Here is a 15,190-nt window from a genome sequence, read left to right as displayed (position 1 = left end):
GTTTTGCTGTGTAATGTGATTGTGTTTACTGAACTCTTCCCTCCCAAGGATATTAGTCTCCACGTGGCTTCAGCCCAAAACAGCAATAAGAAAAAAGAGGGTAGGATAATTTAAGAATAGTTCATCACATTCACTTAACATCTTTTGAAATTAGATTGTAACCCTTTATCTGAGTTAGAGACCCTAGTCATCCCCCACTGCCTCTCTCATCCCTCACTGTATGGAGCCTCCTTCCTCTCTGTTCCCTTTACCACGGTCTTATAGACACTCATCCTTGCCCGACTATTTCAATAGCCTCCTGACTGGTCTCCCTGCTGTATGTTTCTTCCCACTTAATCCACCTTCTGGACTCCAAGACTTAAGAGTGTAATAGTTTCTCTCTCCATCTCAGCAGTTTCTGCATTGTATTGAGCACAGACTCCAAGATCTGTCAATCTGTCTTCTCTCCTCATCTCTTTTGGTTACTCTTCTTCCCCTGACAAGCTGTGCTCTAGCTCAGCTCAGAGGCTGACTTTCCATAAAAAAGCGAAGCTTTCCCACTGCCAGACCTTTACACAAGCAGTTTCTTCTGCCTTCACTTCCTAGAGTACAGCCACCTGGAGTCTAGCGTCTTCCCCACATTGTTAAGTAGTTGATGACAGCCCTGCTGTTCCTGCAAGACTGAACATTAAAAACCAAGGACAGGAGGAGGGGTAAATTGCGAACTTGAGATTAACATATACACGATTGTATATAAAACTGATGAACAAGCACCTAGTATATAGCACAAGGAATTAGATTCAGTATTTTGTAATAATCTATACTGGAAAATAATCTGACATAGAATATATGTGCATATATACATATATGTAACTGAATCACTTTGCTGTACACCTTAATCATTATACAAATCAACTATACTTCAACTTAAAAAAAAAGAGGACGTGTCTTACTCACCGAGTCCCCATCACCTAAACTTACTAAGAACATGGTAAATATGAAGAAATAGACAGGAATCCCCTTTCTGATTATTTTTCAGGATGCATAATATTTTTGCACTGCTAACACAAATACTTTCATGAAACTTTCGCTAGACTGTAGCGGGATTTCAGTCTTATTTTTTGATTAAGAAAAGCACCAGCGGTAAGATTATATGCAGGAACATGTGATTTTTTTCCCATTAGTTATTTTTAAAAATGATTTGTAAATCACCAAAATGAAATCAACTCAAGATTTGATTTTAAACTGACTCGGGATTGAAAGCTTTTAGCTTTTTGGTTCCGTTTCCCTCTAAGGTGCTCCTGCACCAGCAATGCCCCCGTGAGAACCCATGAATTCTGCCCAGTTGAGAGGATGAAACGCCTGCTGTTGTGGAGCATCTCTGTTCAGATGAGGATCACTAGGCTTACATTTGGGATGCATCATCAGGAACCAGAGGACTCTGCAACCTAGGACTAAAAATACACCACAGAACAAAGGAAAAAGAGGTTGGGAGAGAATCTAGGCTAGCAGTTGGCCTGAGAACAGGAAAAAAACTCAGTTATAGAATAGTCCCTGCTGCCCACCCCGCAATCAAAGTAGGAAATGATTTCATCAAAAGGGTGAATATGCTGAAGTTTCTCCATCGTTTGGATGACGTTCTGAAGACTTGCTCCTAATGGTGATAAAATGTGCTAGGCTCTCTTATCCACTAGTCTTTGTAGTTGTCACGACTTTAAGCAACAGTGTTGAAGAGGTGGTCAGAATATGGAAAACACACCATTTCTATTGAGCTGGTTGGAAAAGGGGTGTATTTTAGGATTTCATTCTACTGTGTTAAGAGCCACTATTTACTTCCTTCATCATTTATTTGTTGCCTAATATGTGCCAGTTTCTGTTGAAGGTACTGGAACAGAGCTGTTCAATTACAGTCCCACTCTGGAAGCTAATATTCCAGTGGGTAGATGGACAGTAAACAGGCCAGACAGTGTTGAGTGCTATGGAGAAAACTGAGCAAGGAGAGGGAGAATGTGAGTGGGTAGGGGGTAGAGGCTCTTCTGTAGTGTGAGCTCACGCCAGTCGTGTCTGACTTTGCGGCCCCATGGACTGCAGCCCGCCAGGCTCCTCTGTCCGGGGATTCTCTAGGCAAGACTACTGGAGTGGGTTGCCATGACCTCCTCCAGGGGATCTTCCCGACCCAGGGACTAAATGCATATCTCTCACATCTCCTTCACTGGCAAGCAGGTTCTTTACCACTAACGCCACTTGGCAAGCCCTGCTTGCTCTTCTGTAGCAAGTAGCCAAATAAGGCTATATTCGAAGAGAGACCTACACAAAGGAGTGGCCATACTAATGCCCCCAGAGGAAGAGCAGTCCCAAGCCAGAGGGAATGGCAAGTAAAGAGGCCGGGGACGGAACAGGGCTTGGTACTGCAAGGAACAAGGGGGCTCATCTATGAACACAGAGCGAGGAAGGGACTGCAAGGTACAAGACAAGGTAGAGGAGGGGCCAGGGTATGCGGTGCCTGGGAAACCGGAGAAGCTGGCTTTTACTGAGCAAGAAAAGCCATTGGAGAGTTTGAACAAAGCAGCAGCACAATCACATTTTCAAAGGATCACTCTGGCTGCTGCGCTGAGAACTGACTGAAGCAGCAGAGACTAGTGATAGTCCAAGCAGACAGAGAATGGTGGTGTGGACCAGAGTCCCTGCAGCGGTAAATGGTTAGATTCTGGATACATTCTGGAGATAAAGACATTTACCAGGTCACATCTCCACCTACCTCTACTTCTGTGCATAGCCAAGGCTGAAAGGTCACTTTATAACAGCCCACCCTCATTATTTCCGGATTCCGCATTTATCTGCAAGGTTGTCCATAACCCCAAAACCAATACAGTCGTGCTCTCATGGTCACTGTGGACACAGAGTCACGGAAATATTTGTTGTCCGATATGCATCTTCCCAGCTGGTCAAACAAGGGGCCCACTCTCTGCCTTCTTGCTTCAGCTCACTGTAAAACTGGTCTCCTTGTGGTCTATTTTGTGCCATGCTTTCTGAATGCTTGTGCTTTTCATTGATTTCACTTTTTAAAATGCCCCCTCAGTGTATGCTGGCTAGTGTTCCTAAGCATAAGAAGGCTGTGATGTGCCTTACGAAGAAAGTGTGTTAGATAAGCTTCACTTAGATATGAATTGAACTACTGTCAGTTGTAAGTTCAATATTAATGAATTACCAATATATATGAAATGTCTTTAAACAGAAACACACATAAAACAAGGTTATGTACTGATGTGTTGACAAAAGTGTTGTGACCAGAGGCTCAAAGGAACCCAACCTGTTATTTCACTAGGAGCGATGGCTCAGAATTTGCTAAGTCAGTATTCTGTTGACTTCACAGAACATGGCTACCCTGAATAACAAGAACCAACTGTCTAAATTAAGAGTAAATAGAAAAAAACAAAAATTCTGTAAAGCAATTATCCTTCAGTTAAAAAGAAAAAAACTGAAGATTAAAAATACACTAGGTAAAAGGGGCTTGGAAATTAGCTTAGCTTGAATATCACCAGAAACAGAAATTTTCAAGGCACTGCTACTCCTTAAGGGCTTCCCAGGCAGTGCTAGTGGTAAAGAACCCACCTGCCAATGCAAAGAACAGCGGGCTCAATCCCTGGGTTGGGAAGAGCCCCTGGAGGAGGGCATGGCAACCCACTCCAGTATTCTTGCTTGGAGAATCCCAGGGACAGAGAAACCTGGTAGGCTACTGTTCACAGGGTACCAAAGAGTAGGACATGACTGAAATGACTTTGCAAAAACCTGGGTACAAAGAAATTTAAAAGCCTTCCAGGTGATTCCAACATGCAGCAAAGCACTTATCAAACTTCCGTATGCATCTGAAACACATGCAAGCTTGTCAAAAGATTGCTGGGCTCTATGCCAAGATTTTGAATCAGGCTTGGGATAGGACGCCAGAATCTGCATTTCTAGCCAACTCCCAGGTGATGCTTGTTGATCCACAGACCACTTTAAGTAGCACTGCCTTTCAGCACTTCCATCAGAGAACTCTAAGTGACAGCTTCCTCAGTGAACCTGAATTGAGCAAATCTCAGCAATGGAGCACCCCTTGGATAAAACCGAACTACTCTCATCTCTTGGTCACACTTTTCCTCCGTAGCCTTAGTTTCTGCTCCAACCTTTCACGTGGCTTGTGCTGCCATCTGTGGGCAGCTGGTCTACTGCACAACCCTCAGCATCGTTTCCATACCCACATCACATCTGGCCTGGCTCAGTCCACGTGTGCATTCTCAAACCCATTCCTGCAGACTGAGGCATGTGCTCACCTTTGTGACCGGAGTGGGGTTCTCTGCCTGACAGACCCACCAGGACCACCCGGAGTAGAGGGGTGGAAATCAGAGTGGAAGACCATAGCTTACAGGAACCATGAGCTCACGGTAGTGGTCACCTCTTGGGCAAGAGGAGAGAAGAATGAGACCTGAAATGAATACACAGGGGTTTCAAATGTACTGATTAATTTGCTTCTGGAGCTGGGTAGTGGGTACACAGGGCTTTCATTTTAATTATGCCTTTCATGTTTTACTATGTTTGCAGGTATATATGCGTGTACACACACACACACAATTTTTAAGTCCAGTAAGAATATCCATCAGTATCAAAGGCTGGCAAACCTGAAAGAGGAATGTGACTTATTTCACTGGACAAGCCTCTGATAGGGTAATATCAGATGAGGCCTAGAAGGACAGCTCTCTGTTTTGCTCAGATTGGGCTACAGGTTCTCCAAGTTGGTAGGGGAACAAAATAGGAAATCTCCACTGCACAGTTCCCGTCTTTCTCCACTTATGCTGTTTACATTTCTGTCCATTTTTTAAAGGTTACTGCAAAGGTGGCCACACTACATACAAAGCATGAAAAAAACCACAGCCCTATTAATCCTGGTATCTTCAACAGTTATTGCTAGAGAATTTTTCCCTTCACCATTTCCATTCTTTCCAAATTTTATTCAAAAAAAAAAGAGGGAGAGGGTGATTAAGATGTCCATAAAGAGTAATCATTATTACAATATTCACCTGGACAGAAATAACAAGGACCCAATTCAGTTGGTAACATCCTATTTTCCCACTAGACAAGTTAAAAAAGTCAAAGCTTTCTCAAAGTGGAAGAGTAGGACAGCCTTTACACTGAAATGATGCCCCAAATGAGTTATAAAATCCCTGATTTTGTCTTCTATTTATCCTTTTCTTTCTGTTCTTTTTCTTTCTTCTCACGCTCAGCTTTCGCTTCTTCTTCCTCGTGTTTTTTGATCAACTGTTCCACTTCTTTTTGTTTGAGAACTCTGATGACGGTCTTTCCATTCTCTCTTGTTAGTGTGGCAATTTCCACTAGAGGCAAATACACACACAGGTATTACAGGCAGCCATACTTAGCCAACACACTTAATGGGCAACTACAGTTTAATCTCTTCATACCCTCTGAGCTTTAGTACACCACTTTTCCAAGTTTTCTGCCTAATACAATTAATTCATAGATAGTTTTAAGGAAACAAATTTCTTTCAATCTGGTAATGCTTTTATGATTATTTTTATTTTAATATCTTCCTTACCTTCACCCATACTAACCTCTGAGCTGCTGTTCTGTTAATTTTAGGAAAAAGTTTTCAATATAGCCAGCCAATTACTCTAGCTAGCCTGACCAGAAGGAATCATAATTTCCTTGTTGGAATCTGAAGGCTCAGCCAGAATCTTTAACCACTACTTACACTTATTTTTCACAAACTTCTCAAAAGAAAAGTAGCCCCTATGACTACAGATGAGAACAAGCGGACTAATACCAAAAAGAGAAGAGCTTCTGAGTAGGGGAAACTGAGTACTGCCTCCTGAAATTAAGCAGAAGTAGGCAAGAGACAACAATCTGCAAGTAAATGGCATTTTTAAAGGAACACCAGAAGCTAAGTCGTCCCCAATTAAATCAATGTTAATTTACCATAAGTTTTCAAACACATTATTTAGAAGTATTGTTTTATGTGGTCATATAACTTTAGCTAAATATAGCATTTACAACTGCAAACATGGGCTTAACATAAAAGATCAGTAGATGCAGAACTTGTTTAAATGTTATACCTCTGATAAAGTATCCCAAACACACACATATATATACACACACACATATAAATATGTAACTACTTTCTTTCATATTCTTTATTTTGTATATACATGAGCATAGATATTATCATTAAGAAGTCGATGAGATAAAATAGGGTGGCTTAGATTTAATTACAGATTGAGAACATTCAGGCTCAAATCCTTAAGCCTGGAATGTAATGTGGAATTGTAGCTCCAGAACTTGTCAATGTTGACCCTGGTCAAGTCTAGGAAATGGTTATAAGGCCACCTAACTTAAAAAGGCTGCTGTTTCAATGAACTACATAACATGTTAAAGGCCTAACACAAGAGCCACTCAATTACTTCTCTCACTAAACAAACAAATTACAGGAGCGCACATAAATTACCTTTTTCAGCAGAGAGCTTACTAACATCCATGGTCTTATTTAGGACTTTGATAGCTAAAGCAAGTGCTGACTTCAAAGTCATTTCTCCTTCTTTGTAGTCTTGTTTTAACATTGATACAGCTGCCTATAAAACATAAAGAAGAATCAACATAGAGAATTTCCGTTAAAAACTGTACATTTTTAGGAACATGAATAATGCCAAATTATTATTGGCATTATAACCAATATAAACAATTTCGATGGTAGGGACGGTAGACATGGGATAGGGGTGTAAAGGAGGGAGGTTGATGATCTTTGAATGGACCCCAGGGATCTGTGACAGAATTCAGGGAGTCTGTGACTATTCTGTGGGAAAAACCCCCCAAAACTAGATCTTATTTTCACAACTTCTAACTGGAAACTGGTACTTCCTTTCATTATTACTGTAGGTTATAAATCCTAGCAGTATTAGTACTACCTGTGACTTTGTCACCAACAGAAATCACAGAGATTTTCATATCATGTTAAGTTTGTTGCAGCTACCTTAAAATGTTGTTTACACTCATCACTACTTCATAATTATGGCAGTTATTAGACCTTTTGCTAGATTTTTACAGCAACACAAAAATACTCACAGCACTATTATTTCCAATGCATGTGGCTTTCCAACCTCCGTAATTTCCACTAGGATCACTCTGATAGAGCTGGAAGCCATAGTGCTTATCCCAGCCAATGTAAAGCAATGAAACACCGAAAGGACGTTTTCCTTTAACAGAGAAAACAAAGTCACACGTATCAACACTCTAAATTTAGCATCACTATGGTTAGTTGAGCGCAGTGAATGTGGCTAACCCCTCTTCTGTGAAGTTAAGCATTCATAAACTGCTCATGTTCTGGCCACCACAGATAAGCTCCATCAGAAATTCCACTTTTGTTTCTAGGATTTGGACGCAGTGAGGAGAGGGAATACACAGACGACCAGTGCTGAATACCATTAATATTACGTAAAAAGTCATTTGTTTTCTGATTTTAGAATGTTATTTCGGCCTTTCAGTAATCTATTAATAAAATGTTTGATAGTCTACATAGTGGAAGCCAGTTAGTTCATGAAGCTGGAATGTATGAAGTGTCTACTTATTTCATTTTCAATTTCTTTTTACTGTTTCAAAAAGGTTATTACTCATAAAACGTTTTAACTTTTGGGAATGAAATTTCCAAAGGTTTCAGTACCTCCAAACTGTGTATAAGCTTGTTTGATATCACACAGTGCTGTGACCAACTGCTCACAAGGAATTGGCTCCTGATACTGTAATAAATACCTAGGATAAAGAAACTGGCATATTAATAGTTTTCTCTAAAACACTCTACACACTCTAAGCAAAATACCCTTTTAAAAAAATCTCTGCCATGGGGACAACATAATAGTTGTGATCTGAAGGGGGAGGGTAGAGGGTATGGCAACGCTTAATAACCTTACTGTAAACAATACTGGGTTGGCCAAAAAGTTCGTTCAGGTTTCCCATAAGATGAATGATCTTTTTGGCCAACCAAATATTTTACAAGTTTGGTTAAAGAAATAAACAAACTGTAATTTTCAGTTAATAGGTTTCTAATGCCTTTAAACTTTAAAAAAATGCATTCTTCATAGAAACATCAAAACTAACTTTACATATCAATTATTTATGACCATACCTTTGCGCAATGAGCCTCAGTTCATTGGTGAGAACATTAGCATCAGAAGTTATGCCTGCCACACTACAGGCCATATCCCTTGCAGAAGAGAAACACATTTATCTGTAATTAGGGAGGATGTTTGCCAGAGGTATTTTACAAGTTTTAAAATACACTAAATTCTATTAGAAATTCACCATGCTTACTCACAGTTGCTACACCCTTCAGGCAAAAACTACGTGAGTTTTATCTTTGTAGGAAACTTTCAATTTGACGTCATTCAATACATAAGATAAACAAATGCACCCTTGATCTTCACAACAGATGTATTTACCATCACCACCCTGTGAACAGGGCAAGAGAATAAACACTAGGAAGCTAGGGTAAATCCCAACAAGATTCAACCACAAGGAAGAAAAATGTTTTGCCAGACAGGAAGACAGACTACTTCACACTCTTGGGTATAAGTACTCTTTCAAAGGCCTCACTTGATGGGGGTGAAGGTGAAGGGACCCAAAGGGCAGGATATTTCTGAGCCTGACAAGGAAGCCCAGGGCCAGGCTCGCTGGGAGGGGTGCATTTTCTTTATCTACCCTCCGTTTCCTGAAGGCTGCCCTGGACCTCCTACAGCCTAGACTCCTCTGGCACTGTGCCCAATCAAGCCTGCAGGCTGCTTGAGAGGGCCCAACAGTGACTCTGTGGAGGGATGACACTTTCTGGGGTGCGTGTATCAATAAGGCCCTATAGCCAACATTCACATGGTGTACCACAGAAGGGAGGGTCTCCAATCAGCAAATCCAGCTCTCTGTTAGCTGCAGTCCTGAACACCCAAGTATATCAGAAATATCACTAGTGTACAGGCCCTGTCTAACCTTTTCCAAGACTTCCAGGAGGCGTGGTCTTTGGTAAGATTCAGTATAATTAAAACTAATTCCTTGTAACCATTCTAAACAATACCTCGAGGTCCTCCTATATTCCTAACACTGTGCTAGCTTATTTCACTCATTCATTTTATGTCACTGAATTGCCACGATCACTCCAGTAGGCTCTACTGGAGGCCCAGAGAAGTTAAACAACAGGTATGGAAGTCACAGCTTGTATTGGTGGAACCTAGATTTAACCCAAGGCTGAGTGACCACCATGCCTGTACTCTCATCACTATACAACGTTTCTCCACTGAGTACCTGGCCCTGCATTTATGGTCGTGGGCCTCAAGGAGGTTTCAAGCAACTAAGTTAAAACCAGGAATTTTCGGAAGTAAAAACACAACCAACTGTTCAATTGTAACGTGTCATGGTACACAGCCCTCCCAAAATATGATGAGATGTTTTCAACTCTCTTCCCTGAGATTGCACTTACTCATTTAGTTTATAAATTTTTTCGGAAAAAAAGACTTCATCAAGAAGCTTGTGGATGTTGCGTCTCTCTGCTGCAAGCAGAACACCATCGTTTGCTAAAATTCCCAAACAGGTGCCTGCGTGTCCAATAGCTTCCATGGCATATTCAACTTGGTACAAGCGACCTACAAAACACAAGCAGCAAGAAACCAAGACTCTCCTCCTTGTTCTTGCACCACTGGTTCAAGAGCAATCAGCAACAACACTAGAGAGCTACAGACAACTGTCCCACTTTTACTAATAGTCCTATGAAGCACACAATTAACCTAGTGACCATAACAACCTCAAAGTACAAAAAGGATGAACAGCTTAACAGTTAAAAATATTTAGTTTTATTTGAGACAGATCAAACAATTTATATTTTACCTTCTGGAGAAAATATAGTGGTCCTGGAGTCATATCTTCGAGACTGCAAAGGAAAAACATACAAGTGATTTCTACCCACTAAAAATAAGTCAACCCCTGCAAACCCACAAATCATTTTACAGAACACATCTTGGCATGCAAAATTCAGAGAGTGGGAGGAAACTGATAAGAAGATATCATTCCATTTCAGTTTTCTCATGCAAGTTGTTAAGATGAGTACAAGCAATTCTATTTATCAGGCAACCGTTTATTGGCATGTGTATTAACTCACCATGTTTTCTTAGGTTTATGATAATTCCTGTAAAAAGAAAATAAGGTAATTATTAAAATGAAACTTACAATTTAAAAAGCATTTCTTGACTTGAAAAAAATCTGTTTTGTCCACTCTCTTCATTCAGCCAACATTGTGGTGCACCCAGGCACTATGCTAAATGCTGAAATACCAAGACAGGTAAGACCAACCCCTTTCCCAAAGAGTTTACAGTGAGGGAAGCAGACACAGAAGGACAGTTATAAAGCAGTGTGGAAACAGAGGCACTAAGGGTAGAGTGGGAACAGGTTGGAGAAAATCCAGAAAGTAGTTTTCGTGAAACAAATACAGAATATGAGCCCATATTAGAGGCAGAAAGGCAGAAATAAGGCTGAGAACACTCCGGTCTAAGAGGAAGACTAGGGGAAGAAAGGAGGAAAAGGCATTCCAGGCAGAGGAGAAAGCATGGACAAAGGGCACTGAGGCAGGATCACTCAAACGGGTAAGACAAGTGGCTGAAGTTAAAAAAAAATATATGACATGGAAGCAAACTAGATGTCCATCTATAGATGAATGAGTAAAGAAGCTGTATTCATAGGCACAATGAAATATTAGTCGGTCATAGTAAGGAACTAACTGAAGTCAGTTGAACCCAGGTGGAGGAATCTAGATAGAGCCTGTCATACAGAGTGAAGTGAGTCACAAAGTGAAAAACAAATATTGTATATTAACACATATGCAGGAATCTAGGAAAATGGTACAGATGAACCTATTTGCAGAGCAGGGATAGACAGAGATGTAGAGAAAGGACTTGTGGGCACAGTGCGGGGCAGGAGGAAGAGGCTGGGACGAATTGACAGTAGCAGCGAAATACACACACCATCATGCGTAAAACAGGGAACTAGTGGGAAGCTGCTGTATGGCACAGGGAGCTCAGCCTAGTGCTCTGCGTCAGCCTAGAAAGGTGGGATGGGAGCGGCTGGGAGGAAGGGCTCAAGAGCGAGGGGTATATGTATACTTATGGCTGATTCACAACTTGTTCAGCAGAAACCAACACAACATTGTTCAGCAATTATCCTCCAATTAAAAATTTTTAAAAATATATAGATATATGAAAAAACTAAAGAACTAAACAAGTATCTAGGTCATGTAGAGCTTTGAATGCCAAGCTAAGAGGCTCAGGCTTTCTCCAGAGGATGATACCGGGGTCCTGAACCATGAAAGGGAGAAGCGGGACAGTAATCTTGGGCATTACTACTATTTCTGCAGAAGACAACATTGGGGCTCAGCGTGACTTGGTGGAAAAGCCAAACTTCGGCTTCCAGAGCCAATTTTCCCAAATCCCGGAATACTGAGAATTAAGAATGGGAAGATAAGCAGGGATCAGGCCCCGAAGGCCCGCATGCTCAGGTAAAAACTGTGAATTTTATCTCTTAAGCAATGGGGCTCCAAGGAATGATGCTGGGCCAGAGAGCCACAGAAGCTGACTGGCATTTTCGAAAGATCGCTCTGGCTGGTGAAGACTGGGGAAGAATAGTCAGTTATGAGTGTACTGCAACACACAGCTGAAAGGTAAGTGTGGCCCTGAGCAGAGAGCCAGGAGGGCACAGAGAGGAGACCCGCCGAGCTTGATTCGCGCGAGAACACAACTTTCTCATCTCCACGCCGGTCAACCGCCCGAGGCGAGTCACCCGCACCTCCTCTCCCTCAGGTTCACTTTCGCGTCCGAACTCTTCGTGGGACCGAGGCAGCACTCTGTCCTGCCCACCCGGCCCGCGCCCGCCCCGCCGCCCCAGCGTCCCCGGCCCCGCGATGCCCGCTCAGCGCAGGGAAGCCCGATGGAGGCCGGCCGGAGCCAATTCCCCGGCGAGTCCGTCACTGACGAGCCGGTGCAGAGTCATCGTGCCCACGGTTCCTCGGCGGCCGCTGCAGGCCGGGACCCGCTCTGCCGCGACGCTCACGGCTCCGGCCTGCAGGGAGAGCGGCCAAGCTTCCGAGGGTGCGCAGTGGGTAAAGGCTCACCGGAGGGAAGACGCTGAAGAGTGGAGACTAACACCGAGCACCTTTCTCCGCGGGAGAGACACGACAGTGCCCGAGAATCCGCTGCTAATATGGCTCCCGCGCGTGCGCAGAACCGCCGGGGGTGGGGCAGCCGAGGACGCGGAAGTTCTTCTGGGGGGGCGGAGCGACAGTCTGTTGCCCTCATGGGCTATGGGGAATTGGGGTACGAAGGCACTGGCAGGGATCTCAGCCCAACGAAGGGGAACTAGAACATGAAGAGGAGGGCGGGAAGACCCTGGCCAGGGAGAAGTGGAATTTTGGCTCATGACCCTTTCCCACGCTTTGCGCTCTATTTTCACTTTCACTTTCTGTTCAGCCCTAAGTCATACCTCAGGAGAGCAATGATGTTCAGTTCGGTCAGATCAGTCGCTCAGTCGTGTCCGACTCTACGCCCCCATGGACTGCAGCCCGCCAGGCTTCCCTGTCCACCACCAACTCCAAGAGCTTACTCAAACTCATGTCTCTTGAATTGGTGATGCCATCCAACCATCTCATTCTCTGTCATCGCCTTTTCCTCCCGCCTTCAGTCTTTCCCAGCATCAGATCTTTTCCAATGAGTCAGTTCTTCGCATCAGGTAGCCAAATTATTGGAGTTTCAGCTTCAGCATCAGTCCTTCCAATGGATATTCAGAACTGATTTCCTTTAGGATGGACTGGTTGGATCCCTTGCTGTCCAAGGAACTCTCAAGAGGCTTCTCCAACACCACAGTTCAAAATTATCAATTCTTCAGTGCTCAACTTTATAGTCCAACTCTCACATCCATAAATGACTACTGGAAAAACCATAGCTTTGACTAGACAGACCTTTGTTGGCAAAGTAATGTCTCTTTTTTAATATGCTGTCTACGTGGGTCATAACTTTTCTTCTCAGATGGTAAAGAATCTTCCTGCAATGCAATGTGGGAGACCTGGGTTCAATCCCTGGGTTGGGAAGATCCCCTGGAGAAGGGAATATGAACCCACCCCAGTATTCTTGCCTGGAGAATTCCCTGGACGGAGGAACTTGGTGGCTATAGCCTGTGGGGTGGCAGAGAGTCGGACAAAGTGACTAAGCAACTTAACACTTTCACTTTGCCTTCCCTGGTGGCAATGGTGTGGGACCGCCTATTAACTGCTTGCTTTTCCTGCCCTGTTCTCAAAACAGGCCCAAGCACCTCAGATCTTACCCTTCACCCTCCCTCTTATTATCTCCCTTTTTGAATATACCTTCCACTTTCATTGCTAATACATGTGTTTTTATACATATAAAGCAAATTATCATGAGGTTTACATCTTTGGGAGAACTTTCACCTTAGTATCCTCCTCTGCCTTTGATGTCATTAGAAAGGATTCCTCTGACCAATCTAGTTAAAGCAATACCCTACCATCACCATACATACCTGTTATCTTCTATACAGAAACTATGTTTATTTGCGTCCTCATTATCCATCTCTCTATTCCACCACTTTTTAAAATATGGCTTCAGTCCCTATGTAAACTATCTACTATTCATGTTTTAAGTTTCTTCAAGGGAGACGATTGACTAGGTCTGAATTAACTTGTAGTCATTTGCTCACAGTCTCTTCCAAGAAAAGGTCCTCAGGGTAGGGACTTTGTCCTTTTCATGTTGGTCAAAAATTTATTATGCAGAATTCTGGGCTTTGAAAAGGAGGTAGCTTGGGAATGAGCTGTGGTTTGAGGTCTCTCCATTCATTTCTGCTTCCCAGGCACGTAGGAAGGAGAGCCAAGGCAAGATGGCAAGAGCCACATCCAGACAGATGGTGTTCTGAAAGCATCCTTAGGTGGCAGTGTAACCTTTGGGATCTCTGAGGATCCCTGCCACCTTAGTTCATCCTGCAGAATTAAGCATTAAGAGTTTTAAGTGAGAAGTAGAATTTATTAGGTCAAAAGAAGAGGGAGCCATTGAGATAAAAGAGCAGAAGTAAAAATGAGTTTAACAAGTTGCTGACAGAGTAGTTCTGTCTGGCCAGAGTGAAGAAGTCAATAAACAGGAAAAGAGGAAAGGTATTTTAGGCCAAATTTAGAACATTTTCAGTGACAGAATTTTTTCTCTGTAGGTAGTGGGAAAGAGGATTAAATTGATGTTTTAGGATGATGAAGCCTCATGATCTCCCGTCCCACATGTTCCTCCTACAATGTGGCAAGGATGCTTCCCACTGAGAGGCTCTGTGTCCCCTTGCCCTGAATCTGGGTGGATTTGTGACTTCAGTGGAAGTAATATCATATGACTTTCAAAGGCAGGTCATAAAAAATATATTCCTGTCTTGTTCTCTTGGGCAGGTGTTTCTTGGAACCCCAGCACCATGCTGTAAGGGAGCAGAGACGAAACGGAGAGATGTTCCACCAACAGCCCAGATGAGGTTCCAGCGTGTCCCGCACGCTGGATTTGTGAGTGAGGATTCCTCCAGATGATTTTAGTCCTGTCACTGAATCTCCCTCAGCCATGAAACCTCCCCCAGCATTCAGGTTTTCCCAGCGAAGGCCTCAGACATCGTGGAGCAGAGACAAGCTGTTCTAGTGCCTGTCTGAATTCATGACCTGAAGATACCATAAGATAAAAAAAATTACTGAGCTTTTAAGCCACTAAGTTTTTGGTTAAATTGCCACACAGCAATATATGTAACTAGAGTTTTTATCTGCCCTAATATGAAGGATGTAGCCCTCCAGGCTCTTCTGTCCACGGAATTCTCCAGGCAAGAAGACTGGAGTGGGTAGACATTCTCTTCTCCAGGAGATCTTCCCGACCCAAGAATCGAACCCAGGTCTCTTGCATTGCAGGCAGATTCTTTACTGTCTGAGCCAACCAGGAAACCTTAATATGAAGGATGTAGGTTGGATAACAAGACCAGAAACTAAAGCTCTGTTGCAGTCGAGAGGGGCTAAAAGCCTGGACAGGAAAAGATACTTGCAAGAGTAGAGTCTTTGCTGGACAAATGGTATTAATTCCCAAACCTAGAACTGGATTTGCTCCTCATTGGTGGAAAGAACCAA

The 15,190-nt window shown here is 42.9% G+C and overlaps 1 protein-coding gene across 1 annotated transcript; it reads right to left on the bottom strand.

Annotated features, from left to right (window-relative positions):
- Positions 1-4,946: 4,946 nt before the first annotated feature.
- Positions 4,947-12,251, bottom strand: PSMA4 (proteasome 20S subunit alpha 4). Its single transcript, XM_004017819.6, has 9 exons — positions 12,161-12,251; positions 10,160-10,186; positions 9,889-9,931; positions 9,485-9,647; positions 8,147-8,224; positions 7,685-7,773; positions 7,090-7,220; positions 6,476-6,599; positions 4,947-5,348 (listed from the first exon to the last, which is right to left on the bottom strand). Exons 2-9 carry the CDS (start codon positions 10,160-10,162, stop codon positions 5,194-5,196), a joined length of 786 nt encoding a protein of 261 aa, XP_004017868.1. The 5' UTR covers positions 10,163-10,186; positions 12,161-12,251; the 3' UTR covers positions 4,947-5,193.
- Positions 12,252-15,190: the final 2,939 nt, after the last annotated feature.

The sequence above is a fragment of the Ovis aries genome, chromosome 18, assembly GCF_016772045.2.
Source record: "Ovis aries strain OAR_USU_Benz2616 breed Rambouillet chromosome 18, ARS-UI_Ramb_v3.0, whole genome shotgun sequence".
NCBI lineage: Eukaryota > Metazoa > Chordata > Mammalia > Artiodactyla > Bovidae > Ovis > Ovis aries.
Note: the sequence above shows the minus strand (reverse complement) of the source record. Positions and strands in the feature narration are given on the sequence as shown.

Bases quoted from the DNA above. Each gene is read 5' to 3' on its own strand.
- PSMA4 (XM_004017819.6), bottom strand. The intron at 7,221-7,684 runs GTACTGAAACCT...TCTCTGTTAAAG, and splicing joins AGCTTATACACAGTTTGGAG to GAAAACGTCCTTTCGGTGTT. The intron at 5,349-6,475 runs GTAATTTATGTG...ATTTGCCTCTAG, and splicing joins TAAGCTCTCTGCTGAAAAAG to TGGAAATTGCCACACTAACA.